Source organism: Vombatus ursinus, unplaced genomic scaffold (assembly GCF_900497805.2).
Source record: "Vombatus ursinus unplaced genomic scaffold, bare-nosed wombat genome assembly UNPS02014798.1, whole genome shotgun sequence".
Lineage (NCBI taxonomy): Eukaryota > Metazoa > Chordata > Mammalia > Diprotodontia > Vombatidae > Vombatus > Vombatus ursinus.
This window is the reverse complement of record NW_020954576.1, coordinates 54,091,723-54,112,983: the sequence shown is the minus strand read 5'-3', so window position 1 is coordinate 54,112,983 and position 21,261 is coordinate 54,091,723. Positions and strand designations below refer to the sequence as shown.

The window sequence follows — 21,261 nt, the reverse complement described above, 5'->3', positions numbered from 1 at the left end:
TAAATAACTATGTACAAGCAAGATATATAAAGGATAAATTTTAAGTAAACAAGATAAGGAAAGCATTCTGAAGGGGATCAGGAAAGGCTTCTTTCAGAAGGTAGGAATTTAGCTGGGACATGAAAGAAGTCAAGGAAGACAGGAGACAGAGATGAAGAGGGAGAGAATTCAAGTCATGGGCAATAGCCACTGAAAGTGCACTAAGTCAAGAGATGGCGTGTCTTTGGGGAGAAGCAAAGAAGGAGTCAGTGCCACTGGATTGCAAAAGTGAAGGGAGTAAGGTGTAAGGATACTGAAAAGGTAGGAAGGGGCTAAGTTATGAAGGGCCAGAGAGAGGATTTTATATTTTGATTCTGGAGGCAATAAGGAAGCTATTCTCAGTAGGGGGAGGAGGGGTGTGTGTGTGTGTGTGTGTGTGTGTGTGTGTGTGTGTGTGTGAGTGAATGAGAGAGATAGAGAGATAGAGACAGAGAGACAGAGAGAGAGACAGAGAGACAGAGAGAGAGAGAGAGAGAGAGAGAGAGAGAGAGAGAGAGAGAGAGAGAGAGAGAGAGAGAGAGAGAGAGAGAGAGAGAGATGGCCTAAGCTTTAGGAAGATCATTTTGATTGCCAAAAGCAGGATGGAATGCAGTAGGGAGAAACTTCAGGAAGGGAGACCAACCAGCAGACGATTGCCAGAGTCCAGGCATGAAGTGATAAATGTTTACATCATGATGGTTGCACTGTCAAAGGAAATAAAGTGGCACATGTGAGAGCTGTTATGAAGGCAGAATTGATAGCACTTGGTAGCAGACTGTATTTGGGGGTGGGGGGCAGTGATAAAGAGTGAAGAGTCCAGGGTAACACCTACATTGTGAGCATGGGGGCCTGGGAAGATGGTGATGCCTACAGCATCAACAACAGGGAAGTTAAGGAGAGAGAAAGGCATGGGGAGAAACAAAATTAGTTCAGTTTTTGGACATACTGAGTTTAAGATGTCTGTAGGATATCCAGCTTGAGATGTCTAAAAGGCAGTTGGAGACTTGAGAATGGAGGTCAGAACAGAGATTAAAGTTGTATAAACGAATCTGAGAAGCATGGGCACATAAATGATAACTGAATCCATGCAAACTAAGGAGATTACCAAGTGAAATATAACGGGAGAAAAGCAGAGGACCCAGAACAGAGGTTTGGGGGACATCCTCTGTTAGTGACTGTGAACTGTATGAAGATCCAGAAAAGAAAGCTGAGAAGAAGCAGTAAGACATGTAGGAGAACCAGAAGAGAATACTGTCACAAAAACCTAGAGAGAAGGGGGTAATCAAGAGGCTTAAAAAGTTGCACAGAAGTGGCCATTACATTTGGCAATTAAGATTGAATGATGAGGTAAGAAGCTAGACTGCAGAGAATTATGGAGAGAATGAAAGGAAAGGAAATGAAGGCACCAATTAATTACAGACAGTCTTTTCAAAGAGTCTAGCCACAAAAGAGGGGAGAGATATGGACAGATAAAAAATCTCTGTTGTCATTTCTCATGACACAGTGATGTTCCATCACATTTATCAGACAACTTGTTCAGCCATTCCCCAGTTGAGGGGCACTCCCTCAGATTCATATTTTTTGCTACCTCAAAAAAATTTTAAACATTTTTGTGCATCTTTACCGAGAGTTTGTTTTGCAATCCTTCCCTCAGAAGAAGGAGAGTAAAAAAAAAACCTTTCAAAGACTCTTCCCCTAGAAGATTTTGCTCTCCAATACTTGGGCACCTTACTTCACTGAGGTAGAAGATTGGTAAACAGAAATGATGCATTAAAAGAATGGGCTACCCATGTATACAACAATATTTATAGCAGCTCTTTTTGTGGTGGTAAAGAATTGGAAATCGAGGGGATGCCTATCAACTGGGGAATGGCTAAACAAACCGTAGTATATGAATGTAATAGAATACTATTGTTCCATAAGAAATGGTGTAGCAGGGAGACTTCAGCAAAACCTGGAAACACTTGAATGAACTAATGCTGAGTGAAGTGAGCAGAACCAGGAGAACACTGTACATAGTAACGGCAACATTGTCTGATGACTAACTTTCATAGACTTGGCTCTTCTAAGTAACTCAAGGATCTAAGACAACTCCAAAAGACTCATGATAAAAAATGCTATCCACATCCAGAGAAAGAACTGTGGAGTCTGAATGCAGATCAAAGCATATTATTCGCTCTCTCTCTTTTTTAGTTTTTGTTTTTTTGTTTGTTTCTTCTTTCTCATGGTTTCCCCCATTGGTTCTAATTCTTCTTTACAACATGACTAATGTGAAAATGTTTAATGTGAATGTGTAGGTAAAGCCTATATCAGATTGCATGCTGTCTTGGGGAGGGGGTAGGGGAGACAGGGGGAGAAAATTTAAAAGTCAAAAGCTTATGAAAGTGAATACTGAAAACGAAAAATAAATAATTTTTTTTCATTCCTCTGTTACCAGATCTGATATTTATTGACAATGAAAAAGCACAAACTGAGTAGAATTTACAAGGCTATGCTTTCATGATATCTTTCTTTTGTACTGGAATTCAAAGGGAAAATCTCTTCCCTCTGAATCCCAAACCTGACCAAATTACTCCACTTGACATCCTAAGTTACCTGGAGTCCCATGTGTTTACCTGGAATGAATCCATGCAGACTGGACTGCAAGCCAGCTCTTCATCTACTGCATGCAGTTTCTCCATAAAAGTACTATCCTTGTTCTGTTTAGGCTTAGGAGGAGGGGGTGGCCCCATGGGTACGACCTCAGCACTGATGTGCCTGATGGGAGGGGTGGTGATTTTCTCTGCCTGATTAAGAAAGGTAATTCTATTAAACAAAGACCTTGTAAGTATAAAGGATCCACCTCTCTCTACCCAGACAGAGACTGATTCTATTTCATTCTGTTTTCTACCACACAGTAGTCTTATTGCAGCCTTCTAATGAGACCAAATGGGATGCTACTAACGTGGCCATAAGGTGAGAGAATTATTAGGCCTTTAACTTGATTGTTTTTTTAGAGGACAAATGAAAGATACAAGGTACCAGAAAAAGAAAGGCTAAGTGAAATACAGGGTCTCTTGCCCTTTCCCCCTCTCTATTGAAGAACTAAGAAAAGCAGACTCTTCCCTCGCTGGTAAGTTTCAATGAAGCCTTAGCTACTCATTCCAAAGCATCTAAGAATAAATGACAACTTCTAAACTCAATGAAACTACGTAGTGGCTTAACATTTTGCCAAATTCAGAGGTCATATAAGTCAATGAGTTTACCCTGGATATATATATGCAAAACAATGATACAAAAGCCAGGGCTTTTGACTGCAGGTTAGATTTATGGGCAACTCTTAATTATTTATATAATGGAGACATGCAGAGCACATAACGTACCAAACAATAATAAATGATAGAAAAAAATTGGCTCTAGAACACATTAGATACATGTAGTCAGTGACACATTGTCAGTCACACAAATGTACTTGCTCACAGACATTGTTTTCTCTCTCTCTCTTTCTCATTTGTTCACTCTTACTCTCCTCTCTCTCAATATATAATTCTTTTTCTAATGAACTAAGTATTGGGCTGGAGAAGTCTCAGGTTTAGAATAGATAATTCTTAAGAGAGTAATCCACATTCATTCATATACTGACAATTGAAAGCTAACTACATTTCTTATTTACCTCTGAGAGAATTCCACTCTCCTCATCTGTCTCAGTCATCTCTGAGGACTGTCTCATTCTGGACCTCTTTGACCCCCGTGGAGAAGAAGCAGTGCTTTCCACATCACTTTCCAATAAACTCTACAAAAGGAAGTCAGTAATCCAAGTCAATATTCTTTGCAACTGCGCTTAACTGATTTTGGGCTCACTTGCTTCAATTATCTTTGCCAAACAATTCTATAAAAATGTTAAGATGATATGAATAATAAGCAAACACAATCCCTGGATCTAAACTGCAAGGAAATGAGCTGACAAAAGTACTGTGCCTCCATCTTTTCTATAGGATAGGTAATCTTACAAAATCAAGAAAGCAAAGTAAACCTAGCCTTGTGGAGACAAACCTCTGATGTGCAATCAATAGAGCCATGGAAGCTATATGCTCACCTCTTCAGCTGTTTCATCTTCATCCTCATCTTCTGGCTGATATTCTTCATCTGAAGAATCATCCTCTTCAAGGGGAATATCCACAAACTGAGGAGGCTGCAATAATCCAACCATAAAACAAAAGAATGGAAGAACATACAAGACACATGAACTTGAAGAGGGTTAAAAAGCAAGAGGGAACCCTCATGGCAGACTACATTCATCCCTAAATGCAGTCAGATAAAAGGACGTGGTTAAAGAGATTACTAGATTATTAAAGAGACAAAAGTACATAGAGAGCAGAGAATGGTAAAAACACAAATAGGATGAGCCACAGAGTAGTAAACAAGGAGCTTTTTAGAACTGACCGCTGGATACAAGAGTCTTAATGGCAAAGCATACCTTGATTTCATTGGCCTTCTTAATTGGAGAAATGTTCCATGTTGGAATTACCTACCAAAAAAACTAAGAAAAGTAAGTTCCTTTATACATAAACACACATTACTTTATGAATCTTCCTTCCTTTACTCCTTTACTATTACAATGGGCTACAGATTAGATGGGGGGAGAAAGGGAATGGGACAGATGATAGTGTCTGCAAATGCTTTGTGTCTGTGCACAAAAAAGAAAGAGTAAGAGGTTCAGTATCTATTGATAATATTATTATAGCTGCTCTCAGAATTTACCTTGTCTGAGGAAACTCCAAGTTATTAGCCCCTAAAGCAGCAAGGACGTAAAGAAGGGCGGCCCTTGCTTCTGAGGTTCCACCAGAAACAGAGATGATCTCCACAGATACAGGTGATCATAACAATAAGTTAAACTACCTGGATGCAGTCCTGTGGGCCAGTGGATGGATCCCTGAATATGATTTCTACATCTCTAAATACTTCTATTGTTTTAAGGTTATAGGATCATTAGGCAGCCCAGTAACACAGAAGATACAGTTCTAAGTTCTAGACTTGGACACAAGAAGACCTGCTCCAGACACTATTTATAAGTCATGTGATCTTGAGCAAGTCACCTAACTTTTCTCAGATTCCGTCTCCTCTCCTGTACAATTAGAAAGCATCACTTCATATGGTTGTGAGGATCAAATGAGATAATATATGTAGAAAGTGCTTAGTACATAGTCAGTTATATAATGCTTATCCCCCAACTCTTCTTTCCTATTTCTTTCTAATGAGTACCAAATCCATCCTGAGGTATCAGATATCCAAAAGAAAGGTTAAAAAGCTACTCACCACTCCTTTCTCCACAACTTCCTTCAATTTCGATCGTGTCATTTTTGGTTCCTGAGAGACAGAAAAAAAAGAAAAGAAATTGAAAATGAAAATGAGGATGGGTTTTCTAGCAAAATCATATGGTTCCCAAATAGATATTTGTTTCCTTTACATTAATGTTTACTTCTTTAATTTATTTCTCTTATCTTCCTCTATAGTTAAGATTTAGAGCACCATGCTAAGTGGCAGTGGTAAAATCCTGGCCCCTGGGAGGATAGAGAGACACTCCTCTATCTTTGCAGTGGAAAGATGAGGGACTATAAGTGAAGAATAATGTGACATACAGTGTCATAATGATTTGTCAGTTGGCTTTGTTTAACTGTTTTTCTTTGTAAGAAATGTTTGATCTTACACTGGATACCAAAATAAAGTCAAGAGGGTTACACAATTTAGATATAAAGGCTGACACCATAAGCAAACTGGGAGAGCAAGGAATAGTTTACCTGCCAGATTTATGGAGAATAGAAGAATTTATGATCAAACAAAAGATAGAGATACATTATGAAATGCAAAATGGATAATTATGATTACCTTAAATTGAAAAGTTTTTGCACAAATAAAGCCAATGCAACCAATGTGGAGGGAAGTAGAAAACTGGGAAAGAATTTTTACAACCAGTGGTCAAAAGATATGAACAGGCAGTTTTCAGATAAAGAAATTAAATCTATTTTCTCTTTCTTTTGCTATTTTTTGTTTTTTCTTTCTCGTGGTTTTTCCCTTTTGTTCTGATTCTTCTTTCACAACATGACTAATGTGGAAATATGTTTGATATGATCATACATGTATGGCTTATATCAGATTGTATTATGAAGCAGTAATCATGAAAACTGCTTGGTACTAGCTAAGAAATAGAGTGGTGGATTAGTGGAATAGGTTAAATATGCAAGACATAGTAGTCAATGACTACAGTAATCTATTATTTGATAAATCCAAAGACCCCAGCTTCTGGGATAAGAACCCACTATTTGAAAAAAAAAAACTGCTGGGAAAACTGGAAAAGAGTATGGCAGAAACTAGGTAGAGACCAAAATCTCACACCATATACCAAAATAAAGTCAAAATGAGTTCATGATTTAGATATAAAGGCTGATACTATAAGCAAACTGAGAGTGCAAGGAATAGTTTACTGATCAGATCTATGGAGAACAGAAGAATTCATGACCAAACAGGGGATAGAGAACATTACAAAAAGCAAAATGGATAATTTTGATTACATTAAACTGAAAAGTTTTTGCACAAACAAAGACAATGCAACTAATATTAGAAGGAAGGTAGAAAATTGGGAAAGAATTTTTACAACCAGTCTCTCTGATAAGGGCCTCATTTCTAAAATAAATAAAGAATTAAGTCAAATTTATAAGAATACAAACCATTCCCCAATTGATAAAAGGTCAAAGGATATGAACAGACAGTTCTCAGATGAAGAAATTAAAGCCATCTATAGTCATATGAAAAAAAGCTCTAAATCACTATTGATTAGAGAAATACAAATCAAAACAACTCTGAGGTACCATATCACACCTATCAGACTGGCTAACATGACAAAACAGGCAAATGATAAATGCTGGAGAAATGATGGAAAATGCGGAACACTAACGCATTGTTGGTGGAGTTGTGAATTGATCCAACCACTCTGGAGAACAATTTGGAACTAGGCCCAAAGGGTTAAAAAAATATACATACCCTTTGACCCAGCAATACCACTTCTAGGGCTATATCCCAAAGAGATCATACAAATGGGAAAAGAATCCACATGTACAAAAATATTTATACCAGCTCTTTTTGTGTTGACAAAGAATTGGAAATTGAGAGGATGCTTATCAGTTGGAGAATGACTGAACAAGTGGTATATGAATGTAATGGAATACCATTGTGCTATAAGAAATCATGAGCAGGCAGACTTCAGAAAAACCTGCAAAGACTTGCATGAACTAATGCTGAGTGAAGTGAGCAGAACCAGGAGAATACTAGACACAGTAAAAGTCACATTATGCGATGACTAACTTTGACAGACTTATCTCTTCTTAGCAATGCAAGGATCTAAGACAACTCCAAAAGACTCGTGATGGAAAATGCTGACCACATCCAGAAAAAGAACTATGGAGTCTGAATGCAGATCAAAGCATATTATTTGCTCCCCCTTTTGTTTTGTTTTTTTTTCCTCATGATTTCTCCCCTGGGTTCTAAGTCTTTTTTACAACATGACTAATGTGAAAATAGGTTTAATATGAAGTATATTTTGAGCCTATATCAATTTACATGCCATCTTGGGGTGGGTAGAGGGGAGAGATGGGGAGAAAATTTGGAACTCAAAATCTTATGGAAGTTAATGTTGAAAACTAAAAACGAGTAAATAATTTTAAAAAAAAGAAAAAAAAATAGATCCATAGAAGTATTTAAAAATTCATGCCATTAATATCTAAAGTTATATGTTAAATTTGATAGCCTCTGACATTTAAAATATTATTAGCTTTCTCAAAAGAGAGTAACATTTGATTTTCTCATTGCTATGTTACTTTGACACATGCACATTATATATGTATGTATACATATATAATGTGTATACACATATATACTCATATAACATTAGACAAAATTCTCATAATTGATACTATTCAAAGTTTTGTAAAAATTCAACTTCCTCTTCATTTTCCCTATTTGAAATAGATGTGTAAATAAAAAATTGCCCTACTATCAAAAAAACAATGTTTGGAGGAATGGAGGTGGGAGAGGAAGAGTATGGAGAGAGAAGAAAGGGGTATATATTCAGAAATAACTATGTTAGGGGCAGCTAGGTGGCACAGTGGATAGAACACCGGCCCTGAAGTCAGGAGGACCTGAGTTCAAATCCGGCCTCAGACCAAACACCTGACACTTACTAGCTGTGTGACCCTGGGCAAGTCACTTAACCCCAACTGCCTAAAAAAAAAACAAAACAAAAAACACAAAAGAAATGATTGTTATAAACACAAAAGTCATAAATTAAGTCCTATTTTTAACAACTATATATATATATATATATATATATATATATAAAATAATGAGACTGGAAACGCTTGCTTTACTCCTAATTTTATTAGAAAGGTTTCCATTTTCCCCCCACTTCAAATAATGTAAGGTGTTCATTTTAGATAATTTTTATAACTAAGGAAAGATGCTTTCACTCCTATGCTTTCTACTGATTTTTAACATATACTGTATCTTGTCAAAAGCTTTTTATGAATCTATCAGAATGTGACCTTTATTTTTTAAATATTAATAAAAATATGCTAATCATTTCAGTGATATTGCATTCCTGATACCTGCAGATAAACCGAAGAATAAAAATTACTGGGGAAAGAATTAGTTTTTCTGTTTTTTAATTAATTAGTTTTTAATTTTCAACATTTGCTTTTATAAGATTTTGAGTTCTAAATTTCACTCCCCTCCCTCCAATCCCCACTCCCCAAGATGGAAAGCAATCTGATATAGGCCATATATATATGATCAGATCAAACATATTTCTGCATTAGTCATGTTGTGAAAGAACAATCAGAACAAAAGGGAAAAACTATGAGAAAGAAAAAACAAAAAATAACAAAAGAAAGAGAAAATAGTATTCCTTGATCTGCATTCAGACTCCACAGTTCTTTCTCTGGATGTAGATAGCATTTTCCACCATGAGTCTTTTTGAATTGTCTTAGATCATTGCATTGTTGAGAGAAGCTAAGTCTAACAAAATTGGTCATTGCAAAATGTTGTTGTTATTGTATACAGTGTTCTACAGTGTTCTCCTGGTTCTGTTCACTTCACTCAGCATCAGAGGAACTCATTTTTCAACACATACAATTCCAAATGTATACATGGGATAAATATAGAAAGCCATACCATAAGAAATTAGGAGAAATGAAGGGTTATATCGTAACTCCAGTTAGGGGAAAATCTTTAAGCAGTCAAACATAAAAAAAGTTATAAAAGGTAAAAGATCATTTTAATTATGTAAAATTAAAACTTTTGGACAAATAAAAGCAAAGCAAACAGAAGAAACATAAAACGGGAAAACCTTAAATCCATTAAACATTGTGATTTAAAGCCAGAAATTCAAAACATACAGAGAATTGATTCAAATATGAAACGTTAAAAGCTGTATCTCTAAAAAATACGAATTTGGGGTCAAAGAATATGAACAGATAGTCTGTATTCTGAAAACTATTATCAATAATCACTTGAAATATCTTCAAATCGTTACTAACCAAAGAAATTAATATTAAAACAACTCTGAAATATCAATTTACATCTATCAGATTAGCAAAGATGGAGAAATTCAATGTTGGCAGAACTGTGGGAAAAAAACAGATACACTAGTTCACCACTAGTAGAGCTGCAATTTCTTATAATCATTTTAGAAAGCAAAATGGAATCATTTAATGAAATACAAGTTATAAAACTGTTCATATTCTTTGACCCCCAATGCCCTGCTACTAGGTTTATAGCAACACTCTCCCCTCAAGGAATTTAAAAATAGGGGAAAAAGGCCTACTCATACAAAAAGATTCCATTTTTAAATAATAGTTCTATTTGTCATAGAAAAAAAATTAAAACAAATCATGTGCCCAAGAATAAGGAATAGCTGAATAAACATGAATGCAATGGAATATTATTACTCTGTAAGGAACAATGATTATGAATAATTCAAAGAAATGTGGGAAGACTTGTATGAATTAATGCAGGGTGAAGAAAACAGACTGAAAAGAATATACACTGATTACAACGATGGATAAGAAAAGAACATTGCCAAAAAAACCTAAATTAAATACAATGTAAGAACTATATTAAAAAAAACTACCTCATTACAGTTAAAGAACAGACTCCTACTCTTTTAAAACAGTAAATTACAAAAGGGTAAGATTACACATATTCTCAATTATAAATACTCTTTGGTATTGTTTTACTTAATAAGTTTATCAAGCTATTAAAACAAAATTATCAATTTAAAAAATAAGAAAGCAACATTGGGCTTTGAGAGTTTGATGTCAATTCTACTGCTAATACTATTAAATCTATTTTTAAGTCCCTTCTCAAGTCCCACCAATTTTTCTGGCTAAATCAATCCCATCACATTAAAGAGTTAATAACTCACAAACACGGGCAAGTCGTCTGTCTCACTGATGGCTGCCTTCATCATTGCTACGACATGTTCATTTGTGATCACTTCCTGGAGAAAAGGATATTTTTGCTTTAAGCAACAAAGGTTTGTTCATTTGATTTAAAGTTCTATTGTAGAATCAAAGACACAGAGAACCGGAAGGGAACCTTGTGGCCTGATCTATATAGGACTGTATAGTAGTCTAATCTGTATAGGAAAAGAAAGCCCCACTACAACCTACCTGACAAATGGTTATCCACTCTCTTCCTGAAGACCTTCAAAAATGGGGACCCTTTAGACAGTACATTCCACTTCAAGACAGCTCTAATTCATAGAAGTTTCCTCCTGATATCAAGCCTAAATTGCCTAAATCTTTGTAACCTTCCCCATGTGCTCCTGATTTGCTCTCCAGGGTCAAACAGAACAAGTCTACTCCACATGATAGTCCTTGAACCTAACAGAGTTTTCATGTCACTCCTAAGACTTCTCTAAGATAAACATGCCTAGTTCTTCTCACCTAGTTCCTCTCAATAACTCAGGACCATCCAAACCACCCTGGTTGTCCTCTTCAGGGTAATCTCTAGCTTATTAACGCTCTTCTATGGTACTTGGAATTGAATACAATACTCCAGGTGAAGTCTGGCAATGGCACACAGTGGGACTATCACCTTCCAATCCCTGGAAGCTATGCCTCTTTTAATACAAGGTCAAGATTTAATTAGCATTTTTGGCTGCCCTATCACACTACTGACTCATATTTGAGCTTGGAGTTCACTAAAAACCCCCAGATCTTTTTTCAGAACACCTACTGGCTAACCACACTTCTCTCATCTTCTACTTGTGATTTTTTTTTTTGTATCCAAGTGCAAAATTTTACATTTGTATCTAGTAAACTGCGTAATGTTAGATTGGATCCAATGTTCTAGCCTTTCAAGATGCTTTTGGACACTTTTCAGATACTGATTCTGTTGTCCAATGTACCAGCTATTTCTTCTAACTTTTGTGTCATTTGAAAATTTGATGTGCATACCATCTATGTCTTTATTAGTAAAAATTTATTTTATCCTACCACGAATCCTTTGGGCTAGACATATGCCACAAGTAAAAAAACAAGACACCCAAATAACTTCTGTGTAGAGAATGAAAGTGAGGAGGCCTATGAGGAAATCACTCTCTTCTCCCTAGGTTTTTTTTTTGTTTTGTTTTGTTTTGACACTATTTTGGTTCTCTTCTTCCTTGTCTGACTGCTCCTTCTCAGCCTATTCTTCTGGACTTTCATCCAATTAACACTCACTAACAAAGGATGTTCCCCAAACTTCTGTTTTGGGCCCTCTCCTTTTCACCTCTTAAATGAATTGTTGCAATAGCCTCTTAACTGGTGTTCCTGCATCCGATTTCTCCCCTCTCCAACACAACCTTCCTAAAGCACCACCCTGAAAACATCCCTGTTTCACTGGCTATCTGCTGCCTACTAAGAAAATACTTAGCTGGCATTCAAGGCTTTCTGACTCCACTCTTATCTTTCTAGCTATCTCTCATGATGATCTTCTTAATGCACTCTTCCTTTCAGTTAAACTGGTCTACTCATGGCCCCCAATTCTTGTCCCGCTCTCTTCCATCTCTATGCCTTTGCTTACACTCTTCCTCATGTTTTAATAGGGACCTTTTCCTCCTCCATTTCTACTTACTGAAATGCTTTCTTTCCTTTAAAGCCCAACTCAGGTGCCAACACTTCCGTGAAGCCTTCACTGAACTCCTAGGTAAAAGTGATTTATGTCTTTTCAAATCTCCCTTTGTAATAAATCTGAATCTGTCCTTTATAATTATACTTTCTAATGTGCAGTAGAAGTTATTTTCATGTAGATTTTATTGGCAGCAAATCTCAACAGCAAACACTGTGTTTTATTTCATCTTTGAATACATGGAACATGGAACGGTACCCTACAGACAGTAAGTGCTTACTGTTTGTTAAGTTGAATTGAATATGATTTGATTTGCATAATAAATTTCTGTCTCTGTGTCCTCCTCCTCATCCTAGCCACGTATCTCCTGCTAGCCCTTCTGCTCCCAAACCCACCTCAGCCTTACTTACATGAAGGATGTTTCTCACATTGACAACTGTTAGGTTATGCTGTTTGGCACCATCTTCTAAGGTACGGTCAAGCATATCATCCAGTTTCAGGTCATAAGCCAACGTCCCTTCCTCCTGACTTCTTCCATCTCGTTTCCTCTTGGTGGCTTTTTTCTTTCTCCGTCTTTTCTCACCCTCCTCACCATCTTGTTCTTCTGTTAACAAATAAGGAAGACAATCAATGAAATACAATGAAATCAACTGCAGTGTAAACAATAAGAAGCAACAATAAAACTTTTAAAAAATCTTTAGGCTTAAAAGCAAAATGAGAAAAATGATTCTTCATTGTTACTTATTAATAACATCATCAATATGATAATTTATTTTTCAATGCATTTACAGATAATATACATTCTTCTCTAAACCAGATAAAATTATTGCTTCATAGACCTAAAAAAAATTTCTAATTTCTCTTTTAAGACCTCTCAGAAGCCAGGAGGCAAACAATACTATTGAAGATTAGTTATATGCTGTTTGGAATTAGAGACAATGAAACTGCTCAGCCTGTAGCTCCAAATCTCAGAAGTAATGCTATACAGAAGGGAGCCTTTGTTCTTTGGAATGGAAGGGAAAGAACAAAAAGAGAAAACAGGAAGTACAAACCCAAGATAAGTTGGAAGAGAATGAGAAAGTACCCAGCTGCCCTTGATGAATTCAGATTATCAGATCAAGACAAAATGTATTCCAAGGTACTGAAAGAAGTGTCAAATATGATGGTCAATCCCTGCCAGGAACATCTAAAACATTATGAAGAACAGGAGAGGTGCTACTGAACTACAGAATAGCTCATATCCCAATTTTCTAAAAAGGAAGGAGAATAAGAGTCTGCAAACTACAGGTCAAGCCAATGAATATGACTTTGATCTCTGGCAAAATTCTAGAGTGTAACACCAAAAGGAATGTTTGCAGGGACTGTTTTATTTTTGTCTTTGTATACAGAGTGCCAAGCACAGTGCTTGGCACCTAGTTGGTGCTTAATTAGAGCTTTGATTGACTTAGTGGACATCTAAAAATGGAGTGGTCATCAAAAAGAGTCAAGGCTTCATCAAGATCAAGTTCTGACACATAAACATTATTTCCTTTTCTGAAAGTGTTACAGATGCCTTTGTTTGGCATTTATATCCCTTTTAAATCCAGCTCCAGCCTATCTTTCCAAGACATGATACTGTATATTGCTCTCCTCCATGTACCTTTTGTTCTAGCCAAACAGACCTACTTGCTGCTTCCAGTACCTGAAATTCCATCTCCTGCCCCCTTATCTTTACACAGGCTGTCCTGCAGGGCTGAAATGCACTCTCTCCTCATGCAGGATTTAGTTTTCCAACCTAATCTTCTATATGAAGTCTTTCCTAATACCTCCAGCTACTAATCCCCTACACCAAATCACTTTACATTTCATTTGCATATTTAATTCACTTGTATATATATGTTGTTTTCTCCAGTATCACGAGCTCCTTGAGGGCAGGGAATTTTTGTTTTTTCCTTTATATCCCCAACCACTAGCCCAGTGTTTAGTGGAAAGCAGGTATTTAATAAATGCTTGCTGATCTGATGACTAATCAAGAACAGGTCATGAAGATGAACAATGAGTTACTGTAAAAACTAATCCTTGCCCTGGAGAAGAGATGAGATAGTGCATCCCTTCTTTAGGTAGAGTGCATGATAATGCATTCTGGTCAGGTCCAGTCTCAGCTGGTCTTGCATAACTTTTTCTTTTTCTTTCTTTTTCTGCTTTTTGGTGAGGGAATAGGGGTTAAGTGACTTGCCCAGAGTCACACAGCTAGTAAGTGTCAAATGTCTGAGGCCATATTTGAACTCAGGTCCTCCTGACTCCAAGGCTGGAGCTCTATCCACTGCGCCACCTACCTACCTGCATAACCTTTTATTACAAGGAAGAGCTCACTGAGGTGGAAGGAGGTTTATCTGTGAATTATATGGAACATAAAAGTAAAAGGCATCATTAAAACATTTTTTTTTAAATCAAAAGAACAGTTAATGACAGATTAACCTCATTTTCTTTTTTTAACATGGCTAGTAGATTGGTAGACCAGGAGTGCTATAAATACAGTTTACCTGAAGTTTACTAAAGTATATAACAAAGTCACTCATGCTACTCCTTCAGAAAAGATGGAGAGAGGTAGGCAAGCCAGAAATACATTTCTATGAATTTGGAATTGTTTGAATAGACGGAACCAGAGAATAATCATTAATGATTCAATTTTAACTTTAAATAAAGTCTCTGTAGAGTGCCCAGGAATCTATGCTTGGTTTTCTGCTATCTAACACTTCTGAATATCATTTTGATAAAAGAATAGATGCCATGCTTAACATATATGTAGATGACACAAAATTGGGAAGGATATGTAATATGTGTAAAGACAGGGTCAAGCTCGAAAAGATTTCAAATGGTCTAGAACTTTAAGCCAAATTTAATAAGCTGAAATTTATTAGAGATAAATGTCAACTATTATACTTAACTTTAAAAAAAAAATGAACTTCACAAGTACAAGACAGGACAAGACTGGGCTAAACCATCCAAAAAAGATATGGGATTTTTCATGAACTGCAAGCTCAGTATGACTCAAAGGTGTGATACAGTACCAAATTAATATCAAGCTACATTAAAAAAGAGAGTGTCCAGGACAATGTAAGCGATAGTCATGCTAAATTCTATCCCAGTTCAACTACATCTGACATATAGTACTCAGTTCTGGATGCCACAATGATAGGATGGATATGAGGATAAAATGAAAGAATGACAGATAGTTAGCCTAGAGAAGACAATACTTAAAGGAATATGCTTACTCTCTTCAAATATCTGAAGTATCATCCTGGGGGGAAAGATGGAGTTCAATCAAACAATCAACAAGCATTTATTAAACACCTATCATGTGTGAGGCACTATGATAGGCATTAGCACATTCTCTGTACTAGTATAAAAGTATTTGGTTTTAGTACTAGGATTCTTTGTATAAGTACAAAGAATAAAACAATTCTACTCTCCAAAGAATGAAACAATCTCTACTCTTGAAGAGCTTACATTCTAATGGGGGAGACAATATGTACATATATAAGCAAATAAAGAATAAAAAGAGAATAAATACAAGGTGGTTTAGAAAGGAATATACTAATAGTAGGTGGTACTTAAGTTGCATCTTGAAGGGAAAAAAAAGGATTCTGTGAAGCAGAGGGAAGGAGAGAGTGCATTCCAGGCATCAGGAATGACCACTGCAAAGGCAACGAGATAGGAGATGTAGTGTCCATTATGAGGAACAGAGAAAGACAAAGCCAGTATAACTGAAATGCAGAGTGTTGCAGGGGGTGTAATTATCTAATGTTCAGTGAGGCTAGAAAGACAGGCTGGGGCCAGATTGTATATGGCTTTAAAAGCAAAATCAAGGAGTTAATATTTGATCCTAGAAGCAATAGGGAGCTGCTGGAGTTTGCCAAGTGAGGGAGTGACAGGGTCAGATTTGTGTTTAAGGCAAATCACTTTCGCAGCAAAGATAGAAGGAGACCAATTAGAAGGCCTCTGTAATAATCTAGTTGAAAGGTGACGAGGACCTGAACCACGGTGGTAACTGAATGAGTAGAAACAAACGGTCAGATGTGAGAGATGTCATGAAGTAAAAATGGTGTTTGGCAGCTAGATATGTGGGATAAGTAAGGAGCCAAGGATAATGTTGTTTGTTAGTGCTGTTTCATATGATAATATTTGATAATGTTGTAATGTTAATAATGTAAAAATCCTCCCAGGGTTGTTAATCTGGGAAAAATGAAAGGTTGGTGCATCTTCAAAAAGGAAAAGGAAAGTTTGGAAAAGGGGAGGATTTGGTCGGAAAGATAATGAGTATGGTTTTAGACATGCTGAATTTTAGATGTCACTGCGACATACGGTCTGAAATATCCACTGGGTAACTGGTAATGTGGGACTGAAACTCAGGGGAGAGACTTTGGATATATAGATTGGATATGTGCACACACACACACGCACGTATGTGCGTGTATGTGTGTGTGTGTGGTTATGTGGTCAGTAGCTAGCTGGCACAGTGGACAGAGCTCCTGAGCTGGAGTCAGGAAGACTCATCTTCCTGAGTTCAAAACTGGACTCAGACATTTACTAGTTGTTTGTCTTTGGACAAGTTACTTAATCATGTTTGCCTCAGTTTCCTCATCAGTAAAATAAACTAGAGAAGGAAATAGCAAACCAATCCAGCATCTTTGCGAAGAAAACACCAAATGGGGTCACAAAGAGTTTGACACAATTACGTATGTATATATATATGTGTATGTGATCTATAGATCTGTGAGTCATCTGCACAGAGATGATAATTAAATCCATGGGAACTAAAGAGGTTACCAAGAACACAGAATGTAGATAGAGAAGAGAAAGGGCCTAGAACAGTACCTTGGGAAACACCCGCAGTTAAAGGTCTTAATGTAGATAATGAGCCAACAAAGGAAACTGAGGAGTAGTTAGACAGGTAAGAGGAGAACCAAAAGAGAGATATATCATGAAAACTCAGATTGGAGAAAGTTTCCAGATAGAGAAAGTAGTCAACAATGTCTAATGCAATGGACAGGTCAAGAAGGATAAGGACTGAGAAAAGTAGGTTGGATTTAGCAATTAAGAGTTCACTGGTAAATTTAGAAAGAACATTTTCATTTGAGTGGCAATGTTAGAAGCCAAAATGCAAAGGGTTAATAACTAAGTGAGAAGAGAGTAGAGGCACTGAGCAGAAATAATATTTTCAAGCAGTTTGGCTAAGAAAGAGAAGAAAGATACAGCATGATAATTGTCTAATGACAATTTTTTAAGGATGGGAAAGACTTATACGTGTTTCATGACAGCAGAGAAGGAACCAGTAAATAAGATGAGGCTGAACAATAGAGAGAAGGGGTGACTGAAGTTGTAATATGCTAGAGAAGGTGGGAAGGGACTGGATCAAGTACACATGTAGAGTGGTTAGTCTTGGCAAAGGCAAAGACCACCTCACTGACAGAAACTGGCAAGGAGGAAAGAATGAAGAGTTTTGAGATGAAAGAACTGAAGAAGCCAGAGCTCATATCCATTGGTCTCAATTTTCTCAGGAATAATAGGCAAGTCAAAGCCCTCAGCTGATAGAGAGGGAGAAGAGGTAGGCTTGAGAAGAGAAGAGGGTTTGGAATAGCTTCTGTGGGAGGTGATATAGAGAACCAACAAGGGAGGAATAAAAGTATTGCTTTATTGCAGTAAAGGCCCAGTTAATGTTGGAAAACCTGGATTTATAATGTATTCAGTCAGCAGAATTCTGTGACTTTCTCCAGCTCTGTTCAGCAGCCTTTGAGTAGGACAAAGGGAACAGATGGTTAGAGTAACCTGAGGCTGACAACTGACAACATATATGAGCAACAACAGGACAAGGGGACAAGAGATGTGAGAGCAGAGGCCAATGAAGAGTTGATATGGTTATCTATTGGGCTGAAACTGAAAAGGGAAGAAATGTGAAGTCAGACCAGAGCTAACCGCCCAAGAAATACTGAGAGAAGGAGAGAATGGAGTTCTCAATGGGTGAAGAATAGATTTAGGGATGTTAAGAACAGGGAGAGATGGAATGAAATGAGGTTATGGTCAGAGGAATGTAGTTTCAAAATAATGAAGTGAAATACTCCTGGGTAATGATGAGATATGATATGTGCCCATCTGTGTGGCTGAGGTAGAGTCATGGTCACAGGAGGCTAAGGAATTGGGAAGTTAGGGAGTTAAAACACTCCTGTATCCTCTTCATTGATTAAGGTACAAGGCATGCCTTTTCCAAAGAGGAAAGCAATGAGAAATAAACCAAGAAAAAGTAGGCTCCTCAGCACAAAATCAATTCTCCCTTGACATGGCTTTTGTCAGATCTGAAGTGCAAATCCCTTAACATCATCATGGCTGGGTTTAGGGACTAAATTAAATCAAATCTCTGACTCTTTTGATTCTGATAATGAGTTTGTTGGGGAACATGAGCCTGTGTAAGAAATTCCCGCATAGACATATCTCAATTATCCAGACAAACAAAAGGAAGCTGTTACAGAGATAATCTAAAGAACTGATAATCTTCAAATTGTTTTTATCTTGCTTTGAAATGCATTTGTGTTCCTTAATTTCAACAAAGATTTCAAAATATTCTGGGATTTCCCAACATTTCATATAAAATAGAGAAACTATATTTATGAAAACAAGGTCCCGAGATGACCAAAACAGCTATATAGTTTCTTGATCTTCAAGAGAAGGTATTGAGCAAGCAGACTGACAACATTATGGAGTGGCTAATAATACACTCTTCCCTGATAAACAGAGACTGATATCAACAAGAAGCTTAATGAAAAATTCACTGTGTTAAGTACGAACAAGGCCAGTGAAAATTTGGGTTTGTTCCCGTGATTCCCTGAATCAATCTGTAGGTATTTTTGAACATATGACCATGTTAATCAAATCTTCTGGATACCTACCAAGTGGAATAAACAGTCCAATATCCTCCATCTCTTCTTCATTCTGATGAGCAGGAGTCCTAGCTGGCTTTTCTTGAGGAGAAGTAAACCCTCCTGGCTGGGAGGATTTCTTTGGCTGAATTCCAAGCCTTGCAGAGTGGTTGCCTACTTGTTGTAAAGGCCCCTCCTTTTCAGACTGCATTTGAGGTTTTCCTATAGAAAGGTCACAAGTGTAATGCCATATGGTCAGTATTCACATTCTTTTTTCATATAAAAAGCTTTCCAGTCAGTCAATCAATATCATGATATCAGTGTACACCTACATATTAGTACCCAAGTATTACTACTTATGTGGATGGAAAGCCCTCAAACTTAAACCAGTCCTGGAAATGTTGCCATAAGTCAAAATTAGAAAAGTAAAATCTGTTTTTGCTACAGAAATAATATGTGTGATAGACTACGTTCCTGATCCAGGCATAAAAACAACCACAAACACAATGTCAAATGAACCACAAGTTATATGTGAGCAGGAGATGATTTTCATGAGTTGCTATAACAGAAAAAATTAATTTCTCTGTAGCCAACCCTGTGGCCAAAAGCATGTCCAAACTAAGTTCTGTCCTGTACTGGCTGTCAAGGCAGTCTGCTTGAGACAGTCACACCAACTCCCACGGATTCAACCTCGATAATCTATATATCAAGCTCCCACTTTTTTCCTCAGCCCCGGGCCCACTTCTCCAACTGCCAGGCATCTTAAATTTAGTCCAAAACAGAACTCACTATCTTTTCCTTAAAACCACACCTCCTCCTAACATCTCAATTTGTTAAGGACACCACCCAGGTTTACAACCTAGGAGCTAGCCTCCATTTTTCAGACTCTCCTCCCATATCTAATCATACACCACAACCACCCTAGTTCAAGCCCTCATCAGCTCTCACACAGACAACTACAGTAGCCTCCTAATAGATCTCCCAGCCTTGAATCTCTCTCTTCTCCAATCTTTCCTCTACACATCTGCCAAACTGGTATTCCTAAAGCACAGGTTGGATCATGTTACTCCTTTGATTAGGAGGCTTTAGTGGTTCTCCATTGCCTCTAGGATAAAATACAAACTCCTGTTTGGTGTTTAAAGCCTTTCACAATCTGACTCCAGCCTACCTTATACAATCTATACTTCAGTCACCTGACATTCGGTCTTCTCTATACTGTGCCTTTACAAACAGTCCTGGAATGCTTTCCCCTATCTCCCTTCAAAGCTCACTCAGGTCAAGTGCTTATTGTTGTTCTTCCTTCATTCTCTAAGAAGACCAATGACATCATGAAGGTGATGTCTTGACTTGTTCATAAATTGGATTTAAGTGAGGCAGAGAAGTCATACCTCCTTCAGGAGGTCCTTCCTGATTTCTAGTTGTTGGTGCCTTTGTCCCAGATCACTGCATATTTATTTTGTAGTCTTATATGGACATTTTATTTACTGAAAAGGGCAGAAATGAGACATGTTATGTGAAACTCAAGAGAAAAGCAGCTTGACAAGAAACACAAAGAGCTGCTTTTTTAAAAAATTCAAATTTATTACTTTTTGGCATTTTTTTTCTTAATTGAGTTTCGACTTCTCTCTCCCTACCACCAGCCTCCCCCCACTCATTGTGAAGGCAAGAAATGTGCTATCAATTACATATGTGAAATCATGCAATATACACTTCCATATTAGCTATGCTGCCAAAAAAAATTTTTAAAAAAACCCAAAGAAATTAAATAATTATGTTTTGATCTACATTCAGACTCCATCAGTTCTTTTTCTAGAGGTGGAGAGCATTTTTCATAACTCTTTTGGAACTGTCTTAGATCATTGTATTGATCAGTATAGTTAAGTCATTTACAATTGATCATTATACGATATTGCTGTTACTATGCACAATGTTCTCTTGGTTCTACTCAGTTCACTTTGCATCAGTTCATATAAGTCTTCCCAGGTTTTTCTGAAACCATCCTGCTCATTATGTCTTATAGCACAATAGTATTTCATTGTTCATCCATTCCCCCACTGATGAGCATCCATCCCCTCAATTTCCAATTCTCTGCCACCACCATTTTTGTACCTATGTGTCCTTTTCCTTTTCCTTTAATCTCTTTGGGATATAGACCTAGTAATGGTATTGCTGGGTCAAAGGATACACAGTTTTATAGCCCTTTGGGCAT

The 21,261-nt window shown here is 37.1% G+C and overlaps 1 protein-coding gene across 6 annotated transcripts in view; it reads right to left on the bottom strand.

Moving 5' to 3' along the window:
- Positions 1-21,261, bottom strand: part of GON4L (gon-4 like) — an 83,073-nt gene that overhangs the window by 37,848 nt on the left and 23,964 nt on the right. For all 6 annotated transcript variants that reach the window (XM_027871217.1, XM_027871216.1, XM_027871218.1 and 3 more), the window contains 8 exons: positions 19,083-19,274; positions 12,570-12,763; positions 10,472-10,546; positions 5,314-5,364; positions 4,475-4,525; positions 4,094-4,189; positions 3,671-3,790; positions 2,634-2,804 (listed from right to left, as the gene is read on the bottom strand). In XM_027871217.1, the coding sequence (XP_027727018.1) occupies positions 2,634-2,804; positions 3,671-3,790; positions 4,094-4,189; positions 4,475-4,525; positions 5,314-5,364; positions 10,472-10,546; positions 12,570-12,763; positions 19,083-19,274 (950 nt within the window). The remainder of the gene's footprint in view (positions 1-2,633; positions 2,805-3,670; positions 3,791-4,093; positions 4,190-4,474; positions 4,526-5,313; positions 5,365-10,471; positions 10,547-12,569; positions 12,764-19,082; positions 19,275-21,261) is intronic.